Genomic DNA, 27321 nt, shown 5'->3' with positions numbered 1-27321 from the left:
CAGTGCCATCATTCTTTTTTAAAATGTTCTATCAGCTTTAACTGACAAGATAAACAAGAACAAAGATTTTTTGCCCTTTAAGTCCCACAATTATTTTGAGATGACAGATATGTCTGTCTTGCTCTTATCCCCTTCTTTCTAGTCACACCATAACTACTCTAGGTCAGACCTTTATCTCACCCTTGAACTGTTACAGTAGTCTCCTGCTTCATTTTCCTGTCTCCATCCCACTAGGCTTCTAGATTGATACTTCTTTCTAAAGCATAGGTCTGCCTGTGTTACTAGTAGGAAGCTACAGTGGCAAGGGCAAACTGAAGTAGCACATACAAAGTTTGCTATTAGGTGTTTAAAGCACTTCTGTGCAGGTTTTCTCTCATCTGTTCTAGAAGTACAAAGATAAAATGAATAACAGCGTATGCCAATTCCTGGGCTTGGCATTTAGACTCCTTCCCCATTCAGCTCCAGCTTGTTTCCAGACTGAGTGCTCCTCATTCCCCCCTCCATGCGCTCTGCATCCCTGCACAGTGTGCCATCTCCTTCTGCAGCATCTTTGTCCAAGCTGTGCCCATGCCTGTAATCCTGTCCGTCCTCACCTTCCACATTCTAAGGCTCCATGCAAGTTCTGTGTTTTTCAAGAGGTCACTCCTGATTACCCCACCTTTCTTCGACACTGAGAATTTATATACTGTATGAACTGTGAGCATGTTGCATTCCCCAAGCAGAGTGTAAGCTCTTTAAGAGCAGGAATTGGCTTCAGCATAATGTCTAGTACTCAGTGCTTGATGCTTGTTGACTGAATGATGTATTTCAACTCCTTCATTTTTCAGATGAGGAATCATATATGGAAAGAGTGACTTGGACACAGTTACTTACCTGGCAGAACCAGGATTTGAGCCCAGGTTCTCAGATGCCAAATCCAGTCCTGTTTTCATCTTACCAGTTTCTTGGAGCTGTGCAAAAGTGGAAGATACTATCTGAGGGATTAGTGTCTGGAGGGCATCGAGCAAAGGGGCTGAATGGCCACTTTCCAATGATAGAAAGAGGAGTGAAGGCAAAGCCTTCCAGGCCTAAAGTTCTAAGATTTATTGAAAGTAATACTGGGCCATACAGAGAGCCAGGATTGTCTTTGAGTGTTTAAAAACAAGAATTGCATTTCTAATCCAAACATTTACATTGATATTTGTCTAATTCTTTTCTCTTCCCTCAGGATTTTCTACCCCAGTCACAACCCCCAGCAGTGTCAGCGCACAAGAATTTTATGTCCAAGTGTTCACAATCCCCTCAGCAGCCTCATGTGACTTGGCCTCCCAATCAGCTTTTACTTTCTGTTTGTTTTTTTTTTGTTTTTTAATGCTTCTCTTCTTAAACTTCTCCACCCTTTGCTTTTTGTTTTTGTTCTTGTTTTGTTTTGTTTTTGTCATTGCAAACTTTTGCCTGACAACTCAGGTTCTGTTTTTGATTTCTCCTCACCTCAAATACCATCATGTTGAACCCAATAAAGAACAAATAAAGAAAGTAAAACAAAAACTGTATTGGATTAAAAAAATACTTTGAACCATAAAATGTTAAGAGCCGGAGATGACCTTAGTTCATCTCCCTCAGCTCATTCACTTGTGATTTGCTTAAGGTTTACAAAGTAAGTTAGTGTCCAGAGAAAAAGCTCAAGGCCTGTGATTCTCTGGCCACACTATCTCTTATAGGTCAAGTTTAGTTTTGCAGGTTATGGTATGAGATCTGTTAAAGGCCATGCGTGTTATTTGCAGATATATACAAATGACTGTGTATAGTTATACTTACATATGTGTGTGTATATATACGTATATATTTATATGTTTTGTGTGTGGGTTTTTTTTTATATAAATGTATTATATAGATTTACTTCTATGTATGTGTGTCTATACACATACACACACACTGAATCTGTGATTTTATTGGTATAGAAGACTTCCAGGTAGGAAATTTCTTAATGCCAATACAGACTTGCTTGGTCTCCACAGCTTTGGCTTAGAATTAGTTGGTGGGCATTGAGGAGTCAGGGAGTTGGCCAGTGCCCTCTAGGTAATGTGTGCCAGAGGTGAAGCTCTGGCTAGGCCTTCCTGACCAAAGCCAACTCTCTTAACCACTAGTCACTGTTGCTTCATATAAATGAATCAATTCCCTTAAGTTTACTGTTAGCTTTAGGCTTAAAACACAGATTCCTGAAGTATTTGTGTCTGGACCACTTCCTGGTATCAGAAAAACATATTTGTGTCCCCTGTTTCCTATGACATGGCATCCTGGGGATGGCATCAGTACTGTTAGCCAAAGCCAATGCAAATGTAGAGACTCTTGGACTTTGGTTAAAGAACCTATTGCAAGGTCCTATTTTGTGCTTGAGCTATTTTATTTACTCTTACACAATTAGCTTTCGGCACAGGGGCTTTGTCCTTTGGCACAAAACAGACTGAGATATTTACTGCATGGGTTTTCCTGATACTGGAGGGAAAGGGCTCAAGAGAAAAGCTCTTCTAGCAGACCTTTATGTGTATAACCATCTCATCAACGTCCTGTCTCTGTTGACACTCTCCCCTTCCCCCGACCTCACCAAATTGAGAAAATGTACATGATATACATCTTTTTACATTCAGTAGGTAGTATCCTTAATAAAAAAAAAAATCCTATGATTTAAGATCTGGAAACTAGCTATTAAGAATTATTTCAGGGGTAAAGAATTCTTGCATTGAGAGAAGGAAAAGGAATAAAGATTTCCATAGTACCTACTATGTGCCAGGCACTGTTCTAAGCACTTTTTATCAATATTACATCATTTTATCTGCTGTTCCTCCTTAAAGGAATTGAGATTGGCATCTCCCTATAACAAGCATGTACCTTCAGCCAAGGTTCATAGAGACTGGACTAGGGGCTCAGGGCAAGAAAGTGCCCCTCCTCACTACCATTCCCTTATCTCCACAACAGACTACTGAACAGAATTATTTTTAATAACATTTTAGAGCTGAGAAGGACATTAAAGTCATCTGTACCACTCCTTCACTCCAATAATTTCACAAGCAAGTCCCAAAGTTTTTTGCATCAGTACTATTCTGGTGGTTTTGGCTTGTTCAGCTTCTCAGCATTGTTTACTCCAACCTCTGGCTGTCCCTGTGCCTGGCTCCTCCTTTCACCTGTCCAATTCCCTTCCAACCTGTAAAACTTCACTTCTGATTTCACAGGACAGGAAAAAATTGAGTATAGTTAATTGGCTAAAGCTACAAAACAGACTTGGCAAACCCTTATCCTTAACATTTTTCTAACACCTATCTGATGAGAAGAAATTTGATTTTGTAATCACAAAACTAGGTATGACTCCTTGTTCTCCTTATTAGCTGGGGAAATCACATAACTATTTCATTCTCCGTTTACAAAGTGGGGCTAAGGCCTGTGCTGCCTACTTCACACTGATGTTAGGAGGATCAGATGAGGCAGTGTTTGCAAATGTCTTTGCTTTTATTAAATGGTTATTATTTAACCAACCCCCATAAAGATGATCCTCTTGCTGCCCTTACTCCTTTATAAATTGTACTTTCCTGACATACTACTTCTCCCCAGTTAAATTCAAGGCAATCACAAATACATAAAAAATGAAAATTTCCAGAGTAATGTGACAGTTCCCTTGTTTTATGTGCCTTTGACTTTTCCAGGCATAGGATATTACTTGAGTTCAGTTACTTAGAGGAGCATTTCTCATATTTTGTTTCAGTCACAACCAGATCTTTATGGCTTCGTTAGGGGTTTTCTCAGCAACAATACTGGAGTTTTCTATTCCTTTTCCTGCTGATATTATAGATGAGGAAATTGAGGAAAACGGTTAAATAACTTGTCCAGGATCAATCACCTACTATTGTCTGAAACCAGATTTGAACTCTGGTCTTCCTGATTCCAGACCTGGCACTCTGTCCTCTGTGCCACGTGGTTGTCACAATATTTAGTTCCTAGTAAAAACTACTTTAATAAATTGATTTCAGGAATCAATGATTTATGAAAAGGTGATGGACAGAACAGAAAGGGTCCTATGGGTCAACTCTCCACCGCTACCCCTTCAACACACAGGCTTATGGAATGCATAGTTAAATAGCTATTAATAGGATTGCTGGTGTCTTAATTTTTAAAGAATGATTCATGTAAATACAGATTTTTCAGTATGTGTTTTAAGTAGTTATGAATATCATACATTTTGGACTATGAACAAACTATCAACCCTCATTTGATGCACATTGTCATGACTTATTTCCCTAATGACCCCAAGTTCAAAAAGAACTGGAGATTTCTCATAAGAAAATTAAGAAAGTACTGGAAGCTGAAGATTTATCACCTAAAAAGCCAGGTAGTAATTAGCCTGCCCTCAAACTTGAGCACAGATATGAGACCAACATATTTCCACTTATTTTCCAAACACTTTTGGTACTTTATATCGCTTAGTGATGAAATAACCCCTTGTTCATTTTTATAGGCTTTAGACAATCCTGTATGTATACCAGCTTATTACACCATTGAAGCCAGACCATGGGCAATCGGGAGGTTGTGAAGATGAAGTCAAGTTCTTAGCATTTCTAAGAACAAATGTTCCAGGCATTTTCTTCTGATTTCTTATTTCCCACCTCACCCCTAGCTCCCATAAAGCATCAGATGAAATATTTTTCTAGCTTCAATGAGCTTTTAACTTTTGATCAGAGCCTGCTTAATTCTTTTCCATTTTTAAAAATTTCTCTTTACTCTTTTCACTCCATTATCCCTTAGCAACATCATTTATTTCTGCAATTCCAATTTCTTAAGTACAAGAAGTGGTTCATTTCTGTCTCTGTTAACAAGTGTTAAGTCTACGTTTTGCCAGTACCTTTGATCCTATTTCCTTTCTTCATGACCTTACTTTAGGCCCTTCACCCTGACCCTCTAGTGCATCTTCAGTCCCCCTTTCTACTAGCTCACTTTGGTTTGCCTACAAACACTGTCACATTTCTCTAGAGAGAGAAAGCCTATCTTCTCTTGATGTTTGTATTCAATTCAGTTAGTACCCTATCCATAGTTTTTTGCTTTTGCTACCAAACATTTTTAAAAAACAGTTAATAGTGATCACACCCCCACTGCTATCAACTCTTAACAGTTGATATTCTAAAATACCAATATTCTAAAATAATCATCAAATCCAGTGACTTTCAGTTTCCATCATTTGCTCTTTTTGGATTCTTTGACAATTATTCACATTTATTTAACATTTTACTTCTCATTCCTTCCTAACACTGCTCTCCTGGATCTTCCATTTCCTCCCCCCCCCCCCCTTTTCTATCTCCTTTGCTAACTCTTGTTTTCTTCCTGAATCCTTAGTCTAGTCATCTATCTGACATTGACTCTGTTCTCTTTAAGAGGGAGATTTAAAAATTTTTTTGTGGGTCATGGTCCCCAGAGGCAGTCTGATGCCTCTGATGTTTTACATGCATAAATAAAAAGATTGCAAAAGAAACCAATTAGGAAGTAACATTTTTTTTTAATTTGTTAAACCAAAACAGTTCATGGATCACAGGTTTAGAATCCTGATTGGGCTCTCTCATTTTCTTCCATGGCTTCAATTACAACCATTAAGCATATGGCACTCATGATTATTATAAATTTCTTATTATCACTTCAGCTTTCCAGACCTCAATCTCCAAGTCCTTAAAAGGACATTACTACTTGGATTCAGTTTGATTCACAAATATTTACCAAGCACCTGCTATTCAAATAGTGTACAGTGTATGAAAGAACACTGAATTTGGAGTCAGAATCTGAGTTCAAATTGTAGTTCCGCAAGTTCCTTAATCTTGTTTGTCTTTGAGCTAGTCAGAGCACCTTATAGAGAATGTGGCATTTAACTTAAATCTTGTAGGAATATAGGGATTCCAAGAAGCAAAAGGTGAAGAGGACAAAACATTTCAAACACTCCAAAGTAGATCACAGAATGGAGGATTATGTGAGCAACCACAATCATCTGGAACACAAGAGTGCATGAAGGAAGTGACTTGAAACCAGACTAGAAAGATGAGCGGGAACCAGGTTACTTAGGGCTTCCAATGACAAAGGAGATTGGAGGGTGGATTAGTAAGAAGAAAATTTATAAACTCAGGATCCAGTTAGTTTATGTTAATATGATTTAGTGAGAGAAAATGAGAATGGGTCAATTGGATGGAGAGAAAGGAACTGAAGAAAAAAGATATAGGTAGAATTGAACAAGAATTTCTACATGATAAAATATGGGGAATATAGGAGAGGCAGATGACTCGGGGTGCAAGCCTGATTTCTAGAAGGTTATTGATAACCACAGAAATCAAGAACTTATAAAGTGGGCTTCAAAGAAAAGAACAGGTTCTGTTTTGGAGTTTGAGATGCCCATGGGATAAGTAGGTAAGAAATTTCTAACCAACAGTTGGTTGTAAGGGAGACTGGAATATGGGACAAACACAAGAAATAAAGATGTAGATTTGGACTTTTCTACAGGATTAATAGTTGAGTCTATATGACTCCTGAATTTCCTCAGAAATTCTCTCATTCTAAGAATGCCTTAGAACCCTGTAGTAGATACACCCAAACACAGGCATGGGACTCAACTGTTGATTCAGTGGAGAAGTCAGAATGATGAGAGAAAGGTCTAGGAGAATAATGGCATGAATTTGGGGAAGAGAGAATATTGGAGAAGGTGGGGGTCAGAAGTAAGATGAGGATTGAGAACAAATGGATTTGGCTAAGTAAAATAGTAAGCTTTAGTAAGCCAGAAGAAAACAGTTTCAATAAAGTGTTGAGGTGGGAAGCGATATTGCAGGGATTTGAAAATAGAATGAGATGTGAGGAAATAGAAGACATAAGAATCTACAACTTTAGGTAGAAATTGAGCTTTGCTGGGAAGGAGAGATAGGCAGCAAGATGATGCAGTGGATGGATCACTAGACCTGGATTCAGATAACAGTGAGGGGACCCCAGGCAGGTCACTTAACATCTTTTTGCCTCAGTTACATCATTTGTAAAATGAGGATAGTAGCACCTGTCAGAATAAAATGAGATATTTATAAAGTACTTGGCACAGAGACTAGCACGGAATAGTAGTCGCTATATAAATGTTATCTCTTGTTAGGTATTTTGAGGGGATTGTAAAGTCAAGTGAACATTTTTTATATTTGTAGGCATCAGGGAAGGAGTCAGTACTGATCAAGAGACTGAGAATTAAAGAAATGGTTGATCTAAAGCTTGTTTGCAGAGAAGAGTTTATATACCATGCTACATTTTCATAACTAAAATTTGTTCCATTTGATTGTTTCTGCCTATTCTCTCTTACCTAATATTCATTAAGTTACTTACAAGTCATATCAGTTCCAAAATTTGCAGTATCTCTTGCGTGTATTTTTTCCCCACTTCCAATTATAGGTCCTTATTCCCACTGATAGGAATTATTGCAGTTAAGTCCATCTCCATTCTCCCCTCCCCTCCTTTTCCTCATCCTTTTTTCACACCACTGCCAGAATGAACTTTCTTATGGTTATAGCTGGTCTTATTAGCCCTCTACTCAAAAGTTTAGAACAGGTTTTAAACTTTTTCCACTTACAAATCTTTTCACCCAAGACATTTTTATGTGACCCTGGTTATATAGGTATGCAAATCAAACATTTACTGATAATGTCATAATAAATTTATTTAAAACTATTCTTTAGTATACATATAATTATACCATTCTTTTAAAAAATTTTATTATACCTTTTTATTTCCGAGATATATGCATAGATAATTTTTCAGCATTGATAATTTTTGTTCCAACTTTTGCCCTTCTTCCCCTCATTCCTTCCCCCAGATGTCAGGTTGACCAATACATGTTAAATATGTTAAAGTGTAAGTTAAATACAATATATGTATACATGTCCATACAGTTATTTTGCTGTACAAAAAGAATCAGACTTTGAAATAGTGTACAATTAGCCTGTGAAGGAAATCCAAAATGTAGGCGGACAAAAATAGAGGGATTGGGAATTCTATGTAGTGGTTCACACTCAATTTCCAGAGTTCTTTTGCTGGGTGTAGCTAGTTCAGCTTATTACTACTCTTTTGGAACTGATTTGGTTCATCTAATTGTTGAAGATGGCCACATCCATCAGAATACATCCTCATACAGTATTGTTGTTGAAGTATATAATGATCTCCTGGTCCTGCTCATCTCACTCAGCATCAGTTCATATAAGTCTCTCCAGACCTTTCTGAAATCATCCTGCTGGTCATTTCTTACAGAACAATATTCCATAACATTCATATATCATAATTTATTCAGCCATTCTCCAATTGATGGGCATCCACTCAGTTTCCAATTTGTGGCCACTACAAAGAGGGCTTTCACAAACATTCTTGCACATACAGATCCCTTTCCCTTCTTTAAAATTTCTTTGGGATATAAGTCCAGTAGTAACACTGTTGTGTATGTGCACAGTTTGATAACTTTTTGAGCATAGTTCTAAATCATTCTCCAGAATGGCTGGATGCATTCTACTATTAATTAAAGAAGAAAGCAAATTTCCATATTAAGATGGGTGTGCTTATTTATTTTTACAAAAAGATTAAGTCTTAGTGGAATATTTAATACCTTTTACTGTTGCCAGATTTTTCACCATGCCTCGCATTCAATTATATGACTCCATATGGAATAGTCTCCATATTGCTTATTGTCTACTTAGAAAGTGAACATTCAAAGTCCTCCAGAATTAAAGCCTACCGTGTTTTTCTAATTCTGAAATTACTTACATCCTCCATACACACTATGCTTCAGTCAAACTGGTACTACTTTGCCAATTCTCTCCTTTACTTCCCCACATATGTCCACATTGCCTCCCTGGATATATCCAACCCCTGTAGCTATATTTCCTCTATCTGGGATGTCCTTTCACCAAAGCAAGTTCAAAGCTACCTCTTGGATGAAACCTTTTGTGATGACCCTTTAATCTAATCCATTATGCATTTATCAATCACTTGTTATGTACAAGCCACAGTGTTAGATCATCTGGTTAAAGAAAAAAAATTTGAAATAGTCTCTGCCCTTCAATAGCTTGTCTTCTTCCTGCTACAGCAAAATTGTGTTTGCTTTTGTCTAATAATATTTTTATAATACTTCTGAGTTTTACAAAACACTTTACATATATTATCTTATTCAGGTCTCACAATAGCCCTGTGCACTTATTGTCTAACGTGGTGTATTATTTGTATTATATATATTTACTACATATATAACATATATTTACCTCATTATATATATATATATATTACCTATTTATATCTTTTTTTTTTAAACCTGGTATTCTTAATCTTTTCTGTATCTTTTGGCTCCTTTGTCAATCTGGTAAAGTCTAGGGGCTTCTCAGAATATTTTTTTTTAAATGCATAAAATATCGGATTACAAGTAAAACCAATTATATTGAAATATAGTTTACTGTATACTTTTTAAGATGATTGAGTGGGCCTCATAAAGAATTCCCTTGTTATATAATGCTGGTTTAATCAGGCTTAGTTTATCAGCAGTTGGAACCCCTCCATACATTCACAGCTTTGCTCCCCTGTCACCTGCCTCCCATAACAGGCACTTAATAAGCATCTATTGAATGTAAATGGATCAATTCCTTTCTGCTACATGTAATGAGAACCCCTTGCTTTCAAGACTCATTCAAAATCTTGGCTCTATGCTACTTGTTCAGTTTTATCTTTTAATAATCTCCAACCCAGAATCTTAGTATTAGAACTGAAAGTTTAGATACCATCTAATTAAATACACTCGTCATAGAGCTGAGGAAATTGAGAGACAGAAGGGAGGAGACACTACTGTCCCTTGCAAACTTTTTTTTCTGATTACTCTAGACTATACTGGCTCTTCAGTGCTCATTTAGTGCCTTTAGAATCAGATCTGTATCACCACACATTTTAATAGTAAATTACTCTGATTTTTTCCTTAGGTCCTTCCTAATTTCCCTTTTAGTTCTTTACAGACATAATACAGTTGTAACATCAAGAAATGAAGTAAGAAACGTGGTGATTGCATTTGGGGTAGGAACTTGATACACATTTATAAAATCACCTTCCTGCCCTAACTGGGACTAAGTTAAGGATAAAGTAAAATCTGCAAAGAAAGAGTGAATTAAAATGCAAGAGATTAGGGGAAAGCCTGAGAGTTAGTGTTTCTGGGTTAGACCCCAAATACATGGTTACTGACCTTGTATGTTTCTTTCTACTCTAGTTCCCTTGGGACAACTCCCTTCTACAGGTTTCCAGTCAGCTCGGGAAATGGCACGGTGAACTCCAGCTGAACTTAAGGCAAGCTCCAAAGCCAGAGAATGGCCACAGTGCTGGAGCCCGAGGACCAGTACCTCTGGGAGGAGGAGGGAATCTTAATGGTGAAGCTGGAAGATGATTCCACTTGGAGGCCAGACCCGCCCCTACAGCAGGATGATGCTGTGCTCGAGACTTCTCAGAATTTCCGGAGATTCCGCTACCAAGAGGCATCAGGACCCCGGGAGGCCCTGAGCCGGCTCCGGGAGCTTTGCCATCAGTGGCTGAGGCCAGAAAGGAGGACAAAGGAGCAGATCCTGGACTTGCTGGTGCTAGAACAGTTTCTGACTGTCCTTCCTGGGGAACTGCAGAGCTGGGTGCGGGGGCAACGGCCAGAAAGTGGTGAAGAGGCGGTGACTCTGGTGGAGGGTTTGCAGAAACAGCCCAGGAGACCAAGGCGGTGGGTGAGGAGGGGGAGTCCTGATCTGTGTGATTTGGAGGAGGAAAGCTTGATGGTGGGTTGGGTACTGGGGGTGTGACGGGCCTCACTTTTTCGGTTTATCGACTCTTAGTCATAATCTGGGTGCTGGGCCTGGGGCAGGTGGTTGGTGTCTATGAGAAGTTTTCAGTTGAGCTTAGCATCTGAAACGTTTGCCAGGGGTCTGTCCTTAGAGCTATGGGAGTTTTGATGGCTACTGCCACTCACAGATACTGGCTTTGGTTTTCCCTTTTTCAGATGTTGATTCTCAGTTTTCTGGGGGAGGAAAGTTCTGTCATTTCCTCAAGCGTGCCCCTATGTCCCCAATTACCAAAACCCCCTTTCAGGTTGGTAAGGTATAAAAGCAGGTATGAGAGGGCTGCAGGCTGGGCAGGTGAAAATGGGAGGGAATCTAGGCAACAGTGGGGGAGGTGGAGAAAGTGGCTCCTCAGGGGAGTGTCCAGGCCTCTCCTGGCCCAGGACTCGCTCCCAGTTGCCCCTTTGCTGCTCCCCAGTGGAATGAGACTCTTCCTCCTTTCCTGTCTTGTATCCCTAGGGGAGCTTTCCTGCAGGCAGCTCCTTGTAGGTTAAGCTCTGATTGCCCCCAGCATTTCCTCTGGGCCCTGTGGTGACAGGAGATGGGGATTGTTCCCAGGTGACGGTCCATGTGCATGGCCAGGAAGTCCTCTCAGAGGAGACATCAAGTCTGGGAGCAGACCTGGAGTCACCAGTCGAACGGCCGGAGCCTGCGCACACCCCATCCCTGGAGGAGTCCCATGAGGAGTCGCATGAGGAAGGGCCCCAGAGCCCAGATCTGAGCGGGGAAGAGCAGAGCCAGTGCCATGAAGAGGAAGCCCAGCCCCTGCAGGAGAGCGGTGGGGAGCCTCAGAGTGAAGGGGCAAAGGGCTTCTTTGGAACAGCAGAAGGGAGGGAAGAAAGGAAGGGTCTTGCAGCACCAAGAGCTGGTGTGGGCTCTGAGAGGGAATTGAGCCTTAGACTTTGGCAATTGGAAGGAGGCACAATCTCAGTTGGATTCCCTAAGCAGACCCCAAATGATGCAAATGTTCTTGCTATTCCTTGGCAGTGTGTGAGTATAAGTACCAGTATTAAGTGGCAGGGTGGAGGCAAAGGACCTGAGCTTTTCTCAGTGGAGAGCTTCTTGAATTCCCCAGGGGGAATGGGAGTGTTCTTTCATCACTGAGAGTAAAAAGGGATACCTGCTCTGATTAGGAGGAAATCTAACCTTTCTTGGCTCTGGCTCCTTTCCTATCCTCAGGCCTTCCTGTCCCCCAGGACCATGTCCTTCCTGAGGAGGGAAGCAATGGAGACCAGGAGATGGTTAACCTTCTTACAGCCATATCCCAGGTGAGCTGTGGTGGCCATCCCTAGGTACAGTGTTACTGGTTTGGCAGCTCATTACTAATGGTGTTTGTTAGGCCCAGACTCTAATTCTGAATTGTACCCCAGTTGGAACAGATCTTCCCCACACACATACAAGGAATTGCCTGGGTTGTAAAACTGCACACTTGGCCTTTCCTGAAACAAGATAGCAACGTGCATTACAGTTGAGTTTTTGAATTTTTAGTCCTTAAAACCTTTTTCCCCCCCTTTACTGAAGTGAGAGAGCAAGAGGCTGGAGGAAGCTGATAAAAATACATTTTTTTAACTGACTAGAAAACTGTGTGGTTATAGAATTGGGTTTTTTTTAAAAAATGTTTTAGATTACTTGAAGGAATTGGGAGGACCTTCTGTACTTACCTTTAGTTTTTGTAGGGATTGAAATACATGAAAGTAGCTTAATTTGGAAGAAATATATTCTATTGTATATATTCTACTCTCAACTGCTACTGTGCTTTTACTTGCCTCCATTCCTAGAATGTACCCCATCTCTATCCATCTCTGCCCTCAGGACTAATCCATCTTTCAATCAAGATATAACCCAAATGGCACAATTTTTTTCATCTCCTCAATAATATCCCTACTTTTAATTAACTTATTAACTTTTCTCTTAGAATCTTTATAATGCTATTTATTAGTTTCATGTATATTTGTTTTGCATTAAGAACAGGGATAATAGTTATCATTTTTTTTTTATCTTCACTTCCTAGCCCAATACTTTTTACATAGTAGGCAATTTTAAATGTTTATTTTGAAACAAAACAAATGAATGCAAACTTCATGTGTGGAGTGGGTTAATTTATAATAACTTCACCAAGAAATTATGTTTTCAACCAAATTGTTATTGAAAAAGGGAAAGAAACATGATTAGTGAAAAGGAATGGAAAGATTAAAAAAAGTATTCCATAAGGAATGCAAGGCAGAAACAAGCTCAGAATAAAGCAAAACAGAATCTCAGAATTGGAATGGAGTTTAGGGTTCTTACAGAACAGCATTTCCTTCTGTAACATCCCTGACGAAAATCCCCTTAGAGAACTTTATTGAGGAGAACTTCACTATTTCCTGAGCCAGCATGTTCTACTTTGTTTATGTATGGTGTTTTTATATGGTCTCATCACAAGTCATTTCAATGTCATACTCATCTTCTGGATATGATTCAATTTGTCTTTCTCCTTGATGAAATGTAACACCTCAAATTGGTGTGAAAAGGACATGATGCAGCAAGAGTCACTTCTCTGGTTGGGGACCTTATGCCTTTTTTGATGTAACCTAAGACTGTGTTAGCATTTTTGGCTCCTATGCCATGCTATATGCGCGCTCTCTCTCTCTCTCTCTCTCTCTCTCTCTCTCTGTGTGTGTGTATATATATATATATATATATATATATATGTATATATGTATATGCTATACCTTTGGACTCTAATATCTAGATATTTTTCAAGACTCTTAATCAAGCCTCCCTTCTCCCATCTTGTACTTGTGAAATTTATTTTTTTTATCCTCTCTATAGGACTTCACTTTTATGCATATTGAATTTTATTTTACTAGCTTTAGTTCATTGTTTTAGCCTGACCAGGTTTTTTTGGAGCTTGAATCTATCTTTTGGTATGTTTGATATACCAGATTTGTATCATCTGAAGATATACAGGTCCTAGAACCAATCTCTGTGATATGCCTTTAGAAAGTCCTTCCAAATTGACCTTAATCATTACTCTTTGGGCCTGGTATCTATGCTATCAAATAGGCTATATCTCTTTTGCTTTATGCATAAGGATAGAAACCTATTATGCCCAGATTTCAGCAAAGCATTTGATAACGACTCTGCTATTCCCCTGATCTACTGATCCATCAAAAAGAAAATTGTTTTGATTGATTGATTGAAATTAACTTAATTAAAATTAATAAGAAAATTTAAAAATTAACCTATTACAACCTTATCATACTGGCTTTTTATAATGGTTGTTTTACTTTCTAATGCTAAAGGATATATTTTTTAAAATGATCCATCCTAGATGCCAGAAATTAAACTCAAGTTGTCTGGCCTATAGACTGACTATTGTATTGTCTTTCCTGTTTTGAAAATGATTAATAATTTCCCCCAAACTTATTTTACCTCTTACATTCTACATAATCTTTGAAAAATCACTGATGGTGGCCCAGCAATTTCTTATGTGCCAATTCCTTCAGTATAATGCAATTTGCTTAACCTTGATGTTTTGAAATTAATGGAAAGCAACCAGATTGTTTCTTATTTATTTACATTAGATTTCTCTGTTAACCATTTTTGATTCTAAAGTTGTTTTCATTGGCATTGAAGACTTATCAAAATAGGAGTAGTTTTATTATCTCTAACCTCTTAGCATCTTGAAAAATGTTTGTTCTGTTTCTTCTTTGGTCTTTCTCTTTCTCTCAAAATAGCTAAATACTGTTTCCTTAATTCTGATTATCGGCTTCAGCTTCTTCTAAACCTTACCACTCCTGACATTTTTAATAGGCCTATGCTATTCTTATATTCTTATCCTTGTTTACTTTATGTGTATGTTTTTTTTTCAAATAGGTTTATGCTATTCTGTTCTTATCCTTGTTTATTTTCTGTGTATTTTTTTTTAATTTTAGTAGATGAATTCTTTTGTTCATCTACTTCTTCCTCCTTAGACGAATTCCTTCTATCCTTTTATAATCTCTTGTTTATATCAATAAAATTTCTTCATTGAAAACTTAAGCAGCAATATGGTACATGTAAAAGAACACTGACTTTGGATTCAGAGAATCCAGATCTTAATTTCTGATGTTTACTACCTTTTTGATTATAAGCAAGTCGCTTACTTCCTTGGTCCTCAATTTCCCCAACAGTAAAGTGAAGGGATTGGACTAGATAGCTTCTGAGGTCCTATCTGACTCCAGATCTGTGTTTTAATGATCCTGTAGCTTCTTATTCTCTCTCTCTCTCTCTCTCTCTCTCTCTCTCTCTCTCTCTCTCTCTCTCTCTCTTTTTGCCAGTCAATAAACATTTATTAGGCACCTACTATGTTCCAGACACTGTGCTAAAAAGTGCTATAGATACAAAAAAGGGGCAAGAGATAATCGCTGCCCTCACAGAGCTCACAAAGGAGGGAGACAACATGCAGATATATACAAAGCAACCTATATACAAGATAGATATTTCCTATTCTCTTTTAACTAGTTTCTATTATAAATTTTAGGCTGTGGAATCCTACCTATCCTTTCTCTAGGCTGGATCAAAGGGTATGACAGTTTGATAACTTTTTGGGCATAGTTCCAAATTGCTCTCCAGAATGGTTGGATTCTTTCACAATTCCACCAACAATGCATCAGCGTCCCAGTTTTCCCACAGCCCCTCCAACATTCATCGTTATTTGTTCCTGTCATCTTAGCCAATCTGACAGGTGTGTAATGATATCTCAGAGTTGTCTTAATTTGCATTTTTCTGATCAATAGTGATTTGGAACACTCTTTCATATGAGTGGATATAGTTTCAATTTCATCATCTGAAAATTGTCTGTTCATATCCTTTGACCATTTTTCAATTGGAGAATGGCTTGATTTCTTATAAATTAAAGTCAATTCTCTGTATATTTTGGAGATGAGGCCTTTATCAGAACCTTTAACTGTAAAAATGTTTTCCCAATTTGTTACTTCCCTTCTAATCTTGTTTGCATTAGTTTTGTTTGTGCAGAAACTTTTTAATTTGGTGTAATCAAAATGTTCTATTTTGTGATCAATAATGGTCTCTAGTTCTCCCTTGGACACAAACTCCTTCCTCCTCCACAAGTCTGAGAGGTAAAGCATCCCATGTTCCTCCAATTTATGATTTCGTTCTTTATGCCTAAATCTTGGACCCATTTTGATCTAATCTTAGTATGTGGTGTTAAATGTGGGTCCATGCCTAGTTTCTGTCATACTAATTTCCAGTTTTCCCAACAGTTTTTGTCAAATAATGAATTCTTATCCCAAAAGTTGGGATCTTTGGGTTTGTCAAACACTAGATTGCTTTTTTTATTCACTATCTTGCCCTGTGAACCTAACCTATTCCACTGATCAACTAGTCTATTTCTTAGCCAATACCAAATGGTTTTGGTGACTGTTGCTTTATAATATAGTTCTAGATCAGGTACAGCTAGACCACCTTCATTTAATTTTTTTTTTCATTACTTCCCTTGAAATTGTTCCATATGAATTCTGTTGTTATTTTTTCTAAGTCATTAAAATAGTTTCTTGGGAGTCTGATTGGTATAGCACTAAATAAATAGATTAGTTTGGGGAGTATTGTCATCTTAATTATATTCGCTCGGCCTATCCAAGAACACTGAATGTCTTTCCAATTATTTAAGTCTGACTTTATTTTTGTGGCAAGTGTTTCCTAATTTTGCTCATATAATTACTGACTTTCCTTTGGTAGATATATTCCCAAATATTTTATACTATCGACCGTTATTTTGAATGGAATTTCTCTTTGTATCTCTTGCTGTTGGATTGTGTTGGTAATGTATAAAAATGCTGAGGATTTATGTGGATTTATTTTGTATCCTGCAACTTTGCTAAAATTCTGAATTATTTCTAATAGCTTTTTAGCAGAGTCTTTGGGGTTCTCTAAGTATACCATCATGTCATCTGCAAAGAGTGATAGTTTGATTTCCTCATTTCCTACTCTAATTCCTTGAATCTCTTTCTCAGCTCTTATTGCCGAGGCATGAAGATAGTTTTCAAATTCACCTTTGCAAAACCTTATGATCCAAATTTTTCTCCCTCTCTTTCCTGATTCCCAAAACAACAAGCAATTCAATATAGGCTAAACATACATTTCTTCTAAACATATTTCCATATGCATCATATGTTAAAAAAAAATCATATCAAAAGGGGAAAAAGACATAAGAAAAGAAAAAAAAAACAAGCAAATTAACAGTAACAACAACAAAAGAAAAAAAAATGAAAAAAATTATGCTTTGATCCACATTCAGTCTCCATAGTTCTCTCTCTGGATGTGGTTGGATATTGTTCAAAAGAACCAAGTCCGTCACAATTGATCATCACATAGTCTTATTGCCATGTATAATGTTCTCTTGGTTCTGTTCACTTCACTCAGCATCAGTTGTGTAAGTCTTTCCAGACCTTTCTGAAATCAGCCTGCTCATCATTTCATATAGAACAATAATATTCCATTACATTCATAAATATAACTTATTCAGCTATTTCCCAACTGAGAGCCATCCACTCAATAGAAATTATATTCCTATCATTTTGACTTTAGCCGCCAGTGCCTCCTTTTGATTAGAATCAGTTCCACTATAACAGGTATAACATATTTGCTTCCTCTATCTTTTGAATTCAATTATTATGACAAATTAAGAATTTGCCAACTCCTGCTTTTAGTAGATCATTTGAAATAAAGCTCCATCCTCCTGGGAAGCCCTCCTCCCCCTGGATCCTACCTTTACAATAGCTGCCCCTGTCTCTCTTTCCAGAACCAAAGTATAGGCTTGTTCCTGAAGCATCAGTTACTAAGTGAAATTTCTTCTTGTTTCAGGGACTTGCAACTTTTAAGGATGTGACTCTGTCCTTCTCTCAGGAGCAGTGGGGTGAACTGGATCCAACACAGAAAGAATTCTATGGAGAATATGTCTTACAGGAGGATTGTGGAATTGTAGTCTCACTAAGTAAGGGCACATTTCCCTTGATAGTTGGTTTGAAGACATTTTTGATGCATATGCTCTCTCCCTTATTGGAACTCTCTAAGATTACAATAATGTCATCTAGTCTGATCCCTTCCTATTTTAGTTAAAAAAAATTGAGGCCCAAAGAGGCTGACTTGCCCAAAGTTAAGCAGGTAGTAAATAGAACCAAAATCTGAACTCAGGCTCTTTGATCTAATTAGACATAGATTTTTGTTACACACACACACACACACACATATGTATATATATATATATACATATATATATATATATATATATGTATATATGTATGTATATATGTATAACATTTCCATACAGATATAGGCATAGATATTATATATATGTATATTTCTATATAATATATACATAGATATTTGTCTAATTATATATAAGTTTCTCTTATATATATCCAACCCTACCAGTGGAGTGGGTTTGGGGCTAGAAGGAAGGTTGCTAGTCTCTGAGGCTAGAGGGAAGAGAGGATTGCTGCTATCCATTGCTTTCAAGATTGAAGAACAGTTTTGGATGTGCTAAAGAGATCATCAAAAGGAGACAGGGAGAACTGTGATGGGAGCAAAGTGGTGTCTATTTTCATGTTTTTTTTATTTGGACATGACAATAGTCATGGCAAAATTTGGAGAAGTTACAGTCACTGAAAAAGGAAAGCAGCCTCAGAAGTGATTTGTAATAGGATTGAAAAGGAGCACTTGAAAAAATCAAATAGAAGATATGTAATACTTATATGAATAGCAAACTAGAGGGAATGAGGGTTTGACCTTATTAATCAATTGTTCTATAGCTACTTTGCCAATGTCTATCAAATCTTAGCTGTTTACTAATGCAGGATTAACCTGCTGAAATTCTTATCTTGAAATTCTTATTTCCTTCCCTTGAATAGCATTTCCAATCCCCAGACTAGATGAGGTCTCCCAGATTGAAGAGGAGGAAGAATCTTGGGTCCCTGATTTGGAATATCCACCAGATCCTGAAGAAACAGAGATCCTGAGTTTTACCTATACAGGTAAGGAATAAGATGTTAAGTTTAGTGACCTTCTAGGAGTTACTCCAGTATTTTCCCATTCTGGAGTAGGTCTGTCCCCTGTGTTCACTTAGCAGCTGATGTCTGTGGCCGAGTCTAAACAACCAAGAGGAAACCCTCCTTCCTACCTAGTCTTTCCTTATGGGGCTTGGACATGAGGTAACATTCTTTCTTATTTCCTCTCTCCTGTCAATGGATCTCTCTCCCGATTTCTAGACTGACTTCTCCATGATCTCTCCTTCCAGTTGTCATTTTGTTTTGTTTTTTCCCATTGTGAGGAAAACATCACTGATTATGTCTGATTCTTCATTTTTTCTGGTCATTATTTTCATAGGTGATAGGAGTGAGGATGAAGAAGAGTTTCTTGAACAAGAAGAACTCAATATTGAAGACCTGCAAAGAACTATTTTGGGAAGTCCAGAAATTCCCCAGAATATTGATTGGGAACTACTCTTTGAGGATGAGTCAAGTAGCCCTAGTGAAAGGAGAATGAGTACGAGTTTTTCTCCAACACATAATTTCATGAGCCTTCAAGAAAACTTACAATTCCATCCATTGTTAGGAAGATCTCATGAGTGTTCTGTGTGCAGGAAGAACTTCAGTTGCAACTCTCATCTTATTAGGCATATCAGAACCCATACAGGAGAGAAGCCTTATAAATGTCCTGACTGTGGAAAAAGTTATACTCGTAGCTCACACCTTGTCAGACATCAGAAGATCCACAAGTTACAAGGACCATTTACATTTCCTCATAACAGGGACAGATTTGATGAAATCTCTCAGTCATTCCGGCATGAGATAATCCCACAAACTGAGAAACCTTATAGATGTGAAACATGTGGGAAACACTTCCGCTGGAGCTCAGACCTTGTCAGGCACCGTAGAACACATACAGGAGAGAAACCCTTCTTCTGTAGCATTTGTGGGAAAAGTTTTAGCCAGAAGTCTGTCCTCACAACACACCAAAGAATCCACCTGGGTGGTAAACCCTATTTGTGTGGGGAATGTGGGGAGGACTTCAGTGACCACAGGCGGTATCTGGCTCACCGGAAAACCCATTCAAGTGAGGAGCTCTATCTCTGTAACGAGTGTGGCAAGTGTTTCAGCCACAGTGCAGCGTTCACCAAGCACCTGCGAGGACATGCATCCATGCGATCCTGCAGGTGCAATGAGTGTGGGAAAAGCTTCAGTCGGAGGGACCACCTTGTCAGGCACCAGAGGACACACACAGGCGAGAAGCCGTACACCTGCCCCACCTGTGGGAAAAGCTTCGGGAGGGGATACCACTTGATAAGGCATCAGAGGACCCACTCAGAAAAAACTCTCTTACAGGACTCCAGTGTAGAGAGAGCTGCACTCAGAAAAGACTCCCAGGCGGAGGACGGGCTGTGAGAAAAGCCACCCTCTCATCTTGAAACTGGGGCCTCTTACAGGGAATCCCACTGGCCAGCCCAGACCTTGTCTCTCCTCCTTCTGTGTTCTCGTGCAAATCCTCTCAGTCTTTTTTGTTGCCTTTGAGGGGACTTTTTTTACTACTCTGCTTCCCATTAGGGCATCTCCACTGAGGGATTCTGTTTCCACCTCTTTGGGATAAGTTAGGAGAAAGAGAGAGAGAGTTAAGGAGATGTGGTTAAGACACCTTTGCAAAAGAGGCTGTGGTGTCTCTAAAGGTATTTTGGCTTTCTTGAGTAAAAAGTGACATAAATTGAGCCACAGGCTTTCTGGGCCTCGGCCTGGCAATAGACAACCCTGACTGAGAGACAGGAGATTGTAGGGCCCTTTGACTTGGCCACAAATTCACTGGATAACCCTGGACAGACAGATCCCATGTCCTTTCTGTTATTCACTCACCACATCTCAAAAAAGAGAACACTGTTGATGCACTTTCCTTTGATGGTACAGGGTGGAATGGCAGAGAATTCTGTTCTTACCAAACTGGCACTCAAGGCTTATTGATGGAAGCCTTTTATGGCTTTTCCTTCCCACTTACCAAGGTTGTGGTAAGCAGTGCTGAGATGGAGATGAGCAGAAGGTCTCCTACCAAAGATGGGGCCTCTCTTTCTGCTCAGGCTCCCTCTTGCCATTTATTCACACTCTTAGCTTCCTTCCTGTTCCACCAAGTTCTTCTGGTTCTGTCCCAGGAAATATTTTTACTATTCAAGGTGAGGTGGGGAAATAAGTAAGACAATTGGGATTTAAATTAAAAGATGTAATTTCCCATCCTTTCTCCTACCCCCTTTCTAGATTTTATGGGAATTCAAGAGTAGTAAGTGTAGAAAGGTATCATGATACTGCTGTCATCTTGAAGGGAATGCCATAATTCCATGGGAGATTCTATCAAGTGAAGAGCTAAGAGTGACCTTGCAAAATCAAGAAAAAGTTATCCCAGTCCATACAATTTTTATGAGTTTCCTACTGACACATTGCTCTATCAATTTCTGCATAGTATATTGTATCTCATATCAGGAAAAGATTTCAGGCATTTTCCTATTTCCTCAACTTCTCTAGACAGCATCTGGGAACTAAGAGATCATATTAGGAGTGGTTGATTTTAATGCATTTGTGAAATTTTTTACCCTCTTATTTTGTGTTTAGCTCCATTCTCCTGTCGATGACTAAACAATAGCAATCTTTCAGTGCTCCCAAGAACCATTGTTGCCTAATGAGGGTTACCATGGAAATAAGGCAAGTTGCCATGGCAACTCAGAGACCCAACTTGGTCTGTCTAATGTGGGTGTGGTAGACAGGAGGAACTTTTTCCTATCTTCAGAACCCAAAGTCTGGGCATGAAACACAAGGGGGAAGAAGGTCCTTCTATTCTGTGCCTGACTTACTCTGAACTACTGTGCCACGTGGTAGACTCTGCCCTAGCTGATAAAATGGGTTGGTAACGCCAGCTTCTCCATCCAAATGAAACACCACTGTACCTGCTTCTCCTTATAAAGGAACTTCCATTTCGTTCATCTCCCAGGCCTCTGTTATGTGACTCCTTGCATTCTCTGAGCTTCCCAGGACTTGTCATTTTTCTTCTCAGCATTGGTCCATTCATAGGTGTCTGGAGCAGAAGCGATCTAAGGGTGAGCTAGCTCTAAAGGAGCTTTGAGTGGGCAAGGTACAGCTTCATCCTTCAAGGGAAGAAATCCTTGAATACTGTACTGTACCAATAATAAAGGTTTCTGAAGAGATAACTGGTAAAACTGCTACAAAATGGGACTGAAGGAAATGAAAATTTTAATCTGAATCCATAAAATCAGAATTTGAGAGTTGGACAGGGCCTTTATATATCATTAGCTCCAATATTAGCATTTTCCATATGAGGAAGCTGAGTGCCCAGCCCAAGTCAGACAGTGACACAAAGCAGAGCCTAGAATAGAGCATTTTAAGAAATCTTATACAACTTCCACACAAACAGCCACAGAGGTTGCTGCAGTAATAAGAGTTAAGTTTCATGCTGTTGTGATTCTGTAGCCCCTACTTAGTGGTGGTGATTATGGATGAGGTGGAGAGAATTTGTTGTATATTGGGCCTTGGAAAAGAAAGGGTATCATAACCATTTGAGTCTTTGTTTAGTGCTAATGAGGCAAAGATACATCTCTGCTAAAGTACAAATCAGGTTGTAGAAGCTTTAAAAAACAAACACTTAAGATATAGTAAACTAAATCAGTAGGACACAAAGTTATTATGTACATTGGCAGTTTAAAAAAATTTAGAGTAAAAAATAAGAACTTGAACAAAGTTGAGGACAACAGGAATTGAACCATAAAATCAGAACTATAAAAAACTTCAAACATTGTTTATTCCAATTAGGTACCTAACAAAATAATATCTTAAGTGGGCATCTATCCTTTAGCTGAAAACTTACATTGAGATGGAACTCATTGCATTTCAAGAGAGCAAGATAAGTTTAACCTCATCCATATAGTATCCCCCAAATAGTTGTGTCACCGGTTTCCTTCAGACTAAATGTTCCTATTCTTTCAATCCGTTCTTGCATTGCACAGTCTTCCCTTAAGTAAGCAATCTATGTCTTCCTCTGGACATGCTTCAGTTTTTCAGTCAATGCCCTTCCAAAAATGCAGTTGTAGGAATAGGATACAGTACTGAAAATATTTTGATCAAACAGGGCATCACATTCCCCCAGGGATTAAATCTCTGAATAGAGGCTTAGATTATATTGGGAGCACCATATTGTTGAGCTTTGAGTGAGCAAGGTACAGCTTTATTCTTTAAGGGAAGACTATATACAGAAGGATCTTTCCCCATTCACAGAAGATACATTCTAGAAAAGCATTCCCCAGTTATTTTTCACTACAAGTATTCACATCTTCCCATATACCGTTGAAGTTTTCAATTTATTTTTTGTGTAAGACTCGTATCCCTATTAAATTTTATCCCCTTAGAGCTGGCCCGTTGCTCTACCTTGTTGACAAATTTATGGATAATAATTCTCTATTTCATAGCTTTGTTCATTGACAAATACAATGAGCATGCATCCGTGCCTTTACCTGAATCTGATAAAAACGTTAAAACTAGACTAAGCACAAATTCCCTTGAACACTCCAATAGATACTTTCCTCCTAGTTGACTTCTTTGGGCATACTATTCAACTAGTTCTGAATCTATTTGGTTATACGTTAGCTCACATACAAATCTTATTCATAAGAGTAACATAAGAAATATTGTCAAATACTCTGCTGTGTCTGTAGCATGCTGCTCATTTACACTCAATATTGAAAGAAAAAGATGAACGTGTGAAGGCTGTTCTTGATTGAGTTTAACATGTGAAAGAGGTCCTATGCCATCTAGACCAGTCTGCACTTGAACAAGCAAATTCTCTTATGACATATATAGCACATGATCATGCACCTTTTGCTTAAAGATCTCTTAACAGGAAAAAAAAATCCACTAGCTCAAGCGGCATCTCTTTGCAACTTTTGAATAACTTTCAGGAAGCTTTTTCCTACATGAAACTTAAATCTGCCTGTCTTCGACTTCTGTGCACTTTTCCCCATTCTGTCTTCTGGCTAAGAACCTTTATGCCTAATGACAACACTTCAGGTACTTAGTATGCAATATTGTCCATTCTCCTTCCCCTAAATCTTTTCCAGATTAAACAGTTGCAGTCTTTCATCTTACCCTTCTGGCATAATCTCATCATCAGAAATCGAGCTGGAAAAAAAAAATTTAAACAAATACATCTAAGGTAGTTAAGTAACTTATGCAAGATCAGTTCTTTCCTTTTTTCTGTCCCTGCTTCTCATAGAATACATTGGAAAGGGGAGAACAGATGTAAGTGATATCACAGAGGTGGAATCAATAATATATAATGTATGATGAAAGAAAAAAAAAGAATCAAAGATAATCCCAAGGTTGTGACTGGAAGAATGATGATATTAAAAGAAATTGTCAGGAGAAAGGATTTTGGCAGTGCATGGGAAAGGAGTGGTTCCATTTTTTGAAAAAATTAAGTGCTTACTATAGGCACTATGAATTCTAGAGATGAGTTAAAAGTACAATCATTGCCACCAGAGCTTGTGGACTAATGAAGAGATGTGGCTCATTTATAAATTTCTGTAGTGTGCAGGAAGTTGAGAGCTCTCCTCTCTAATGGCCTTAGTTTTCTCATTGAAGTTGGAGGATAAGTAGTGTGCTAGAAACCTAAGTTTAAAGTACATGGCATGAGGTTTGCTGTGAGGCATGTAATAACTGTCAAACAGTTGTGAGGTGCTAGCTAAGATGATGTACCATAAATTGGTAATGAATGAAATATATTCACTTTCTCCACTGATGGTCAAAACCCCTAGTGAAGAAATGGAGAAATTTTAGAGGTTACCCAGAAATAATAAACACTGTTAGCAAATTGAGAAGAGCAGAAAATTAAAGGAACAAAGAAACTAATGTAGTACCTAGTGAATTGGTGGCAGATTGGCATAAAGACGATATAGAGATGAATGAAGCTGGTTTGGAAAGGGAATATAGAGGAGGGATTTGATAGTTACAATATAAGTCACAAGGATGAAGAATAGTTTTAATGTGAGTGGAAGAAATGGAAAGGTGGGTAGTAACAAATAGGATTTCAGAGTCTCATAAGAACAATTCTAGGTGATGAATGATGTGATTAAGTTGTATGTGATGGAAGAGGGGTCTGAAATCAAAGGTTTAGGAAATTGTATAGTTAAGATGATGGAAGGGCTGTCAGAATGAGTACTTAAAATCTGCAGATGTTGACAGGGGATGAGGAAGGACTGAATGCTGTGAATCACATATCTGAGAGTTGGAAGGGACTTCTGCATTCACATTTCAAGCATAAATGCAAAAGAAATCCCTGTTATAACAGAACTGTCAAGTGGTCATCCAGTCTATTTAAAGAACATGCTACCCACCCCCATCCCTAAGATTGGGTATCACTTTACTTTCATAATAGCCCATTTCACCATGGGATAATTCTGATTGGTGTAAGTCTAACTGACTTCAAGCTTAAAGTTCATTCTTGGCAACTTCCATCCCCTTTTCTTTATTCTGTCTTCTAGGGGCAAAGTGAAGAAGTCATGTTCTCCTTCCCCATGACTTTTCAGATACTTGGAGACTTACCATACACCCCAAAGGCTTCTACAAGCTAAATATTCCCATTTCCTTCAACTAATCTTCAGGGTAGCACCTTCTGGTTGCCCACGTGGATGCTTATCAGTTTATCAGCTTATCAGCTACTCTTTAAAACTGGCATCCAGAAAAGAGCACAGTGTTCTAAATGAGGTCAGATGAAGGCAGAGTTCTTAGGACCTACTTGATCACCTCCTTCTGCCTGGAAACTGCCTCTTAATATGGTTCAAAATGGCATTGGCTTTTTTTAACTGTCACATTACACTGCTGATGCATAGTGAGTTTTCAGTCTATCAAAACCTCAATATGTCTTTCAAATTGCTACCCAACCATACTTCTATTACTCAGTTTTTGTGTCTTTAAGTCCAAGTGCAAGACTAATTTTTTCTCCCTATTGAGTTTTATTTTATTAGATTGAGTCCAAATCAGCATATCAACATCTTTTGGGATCTTGATTCTATCATCTCCCTTTTCCCCCTACAGCTTTATAAGTACTCTTTATGAATACTTTGTGAGTACTTTTATAAAAGGGGTACTCCACTTGAGGCTTCATGAACATTGAAACATTAACAATTCCTATTTTAATCCACATTTAAATATATCTTCTAAGCCACCTCTTTCCATCTATGTAAAAATGCTTATAATCTATATCTCTAGGATTCCCCTCAACCACAGGTTGTCACTTTGTCCAAAAAAAAAAAAAAAAAAAGGAAATATGGTTTCTCTGACATGAAGCTCTTAAGCCATATTAGTTCTTTTAAATGCCCATTTCCCTTCCTACATGCTCATCAATAATTTCTTTAATAACCTACTATAGAATTTTTCCAAGAATTGAAGTTAAATTCACCATTCTAAAAGGTGCACTGTTCACCCTTCTTTTTGGAAAAGGAGCATTTGCCCTTTTTCTAAGGGTTAACACCTATCCTATTTTCCATGTCATTTTCAGATGTCATATCTGTTAGCTTTTTTTCAGGACTCTTAAAATATAGTTATCTGAGCCAAGTAACTTGAATTCATCAAGGGCAAATAGACACTTTCTTATCTTGGTATCAACTTCCTGTAAGCCTTTCTGTTGTTACTTCCTTAATAAATATCATTCTTCTTGCCAGAGAAAAGAGAAGCAAAATAAGGGTAAAGCAGTTATACTTTTGTTCTGCTCAGTTGTCACTGCCCTAATCACCTTCAAGCCTTTTCCCTTTAATAGTTCTCTTTTTCTTCCCAACAAGAGGGGAAGAAAAGGCTAAGAGGGGGAAGGTTTGGGAGAGCCATCTTCATGGCACTGGACTTTCCCTAGCAGCCTTTACTTATACTGAGTTTAATATGTCAAACTTTATAGAACCATGGCACTTTTTTTTGCCCTCTGCCAACTGCCCTTTCATCTATACAATTCTTTTTTTAATCTTATCCTATTGGACGGTAAATCCCTGTAAATTTCTGTTAATCTCATCAAATTAACTCCCATTTTTAATCCTGTTAAAATGAGGTTGAAACCAGATGCAGAAGTCTGAGAAAATTGGAAAAGTTATTTAGAAGCTGGTTTATGGCTATACAAGTGATGAGGAGAAGTTGGTGTAAGATTCCATGTCCTTCAGAAAGTGGAAGAGATGTTTAATCCTTCCTTCTGGCCCTGTGAAACAGGTGTAACCTCAGAGGAAAACCAAATTTCAGTTCAAAACAAGGAGGTAGGAAAAGGAAGTTCCATTCTGGCCATATTGAATTGAATTCTTTCTGTCAGTTGTATGCAAATAAACCCAAGTGGGAATGATCAATATGTCTTTGACAGTGAAAGATATTGGACCCATTGAGCATTTGAGCTC

General features: G+C 38.2%; 1 protein-coding gene across 4 annotated transcripts in view; it reads left to right on the top strand.

Annotated features, from left to right (window-relative positions):
• ZNF202 (zinc finger protein 202) overlaps positions 1-21867 on the top strand; it is a 30702-nt gene extending 8835 nt beyond the window's left edge. Inside the window, exons 1-7 of one of the 4 annotated variants that reach the window (XM_074302731.1) lie at positions 10745-10760; positions 11033-11121; positions 11430-11649; positions 12051-12139; positions 17718-17847; positions 18764-18886; positions 19239-21867. In XM_074302731.1, the coding sequence (XP_074158832.1) occupies positions 11092-11121; positions 11430-11649; positions 12051-12139; positions 17718-17847; positions 18764-18886; positions 19239-20296 (1650 nt within the window). In that variant the 5' untranslated portion in view covers positions 10745-10760; positions 11033-11091 and the 3' untranslated portion in view covers positions 20297-21867. Of the gene's footprint in view, positions 1-10264; positions 10812-11032; positions 11122-11429; positions 11650-11750; positions 11862-12050; positions 12140-17717; positions 17848-18763; positions 18887-19238 lie in introns of those variants that run through there. The other 3 variants (XM_074302730.1, XM_074302729.1, XM_074302732.1) reach the window with 3 other exon arrangements.
• The last annotated feature ends 5454 nt before the right edge of the window (positions 21868-27321 follow it).

This window comes from Sminthopsis crassicaudata, chromosome 3 (assembly GCF_048593235.1).
Source record: "Sminthopsis crassicaudata isolate SCR6 chromosome 3, ASM4859323v1, whole genome shotgun sequence".
In the NCBI taxonomy this organism is placed as follows: domain Eukaryota; kingdom Metazoa; phylum Chordata; class Mammalia; order Dasyuromorphia; family Dasyuridae; genus Sminthopsis; species Sminthopsis crassicaudata.
The sequence above is the reverse complement of the archived record's forward strand: the minus strand, read 5'-3'. Positions and strand labels throughout refer to the sequence as shown.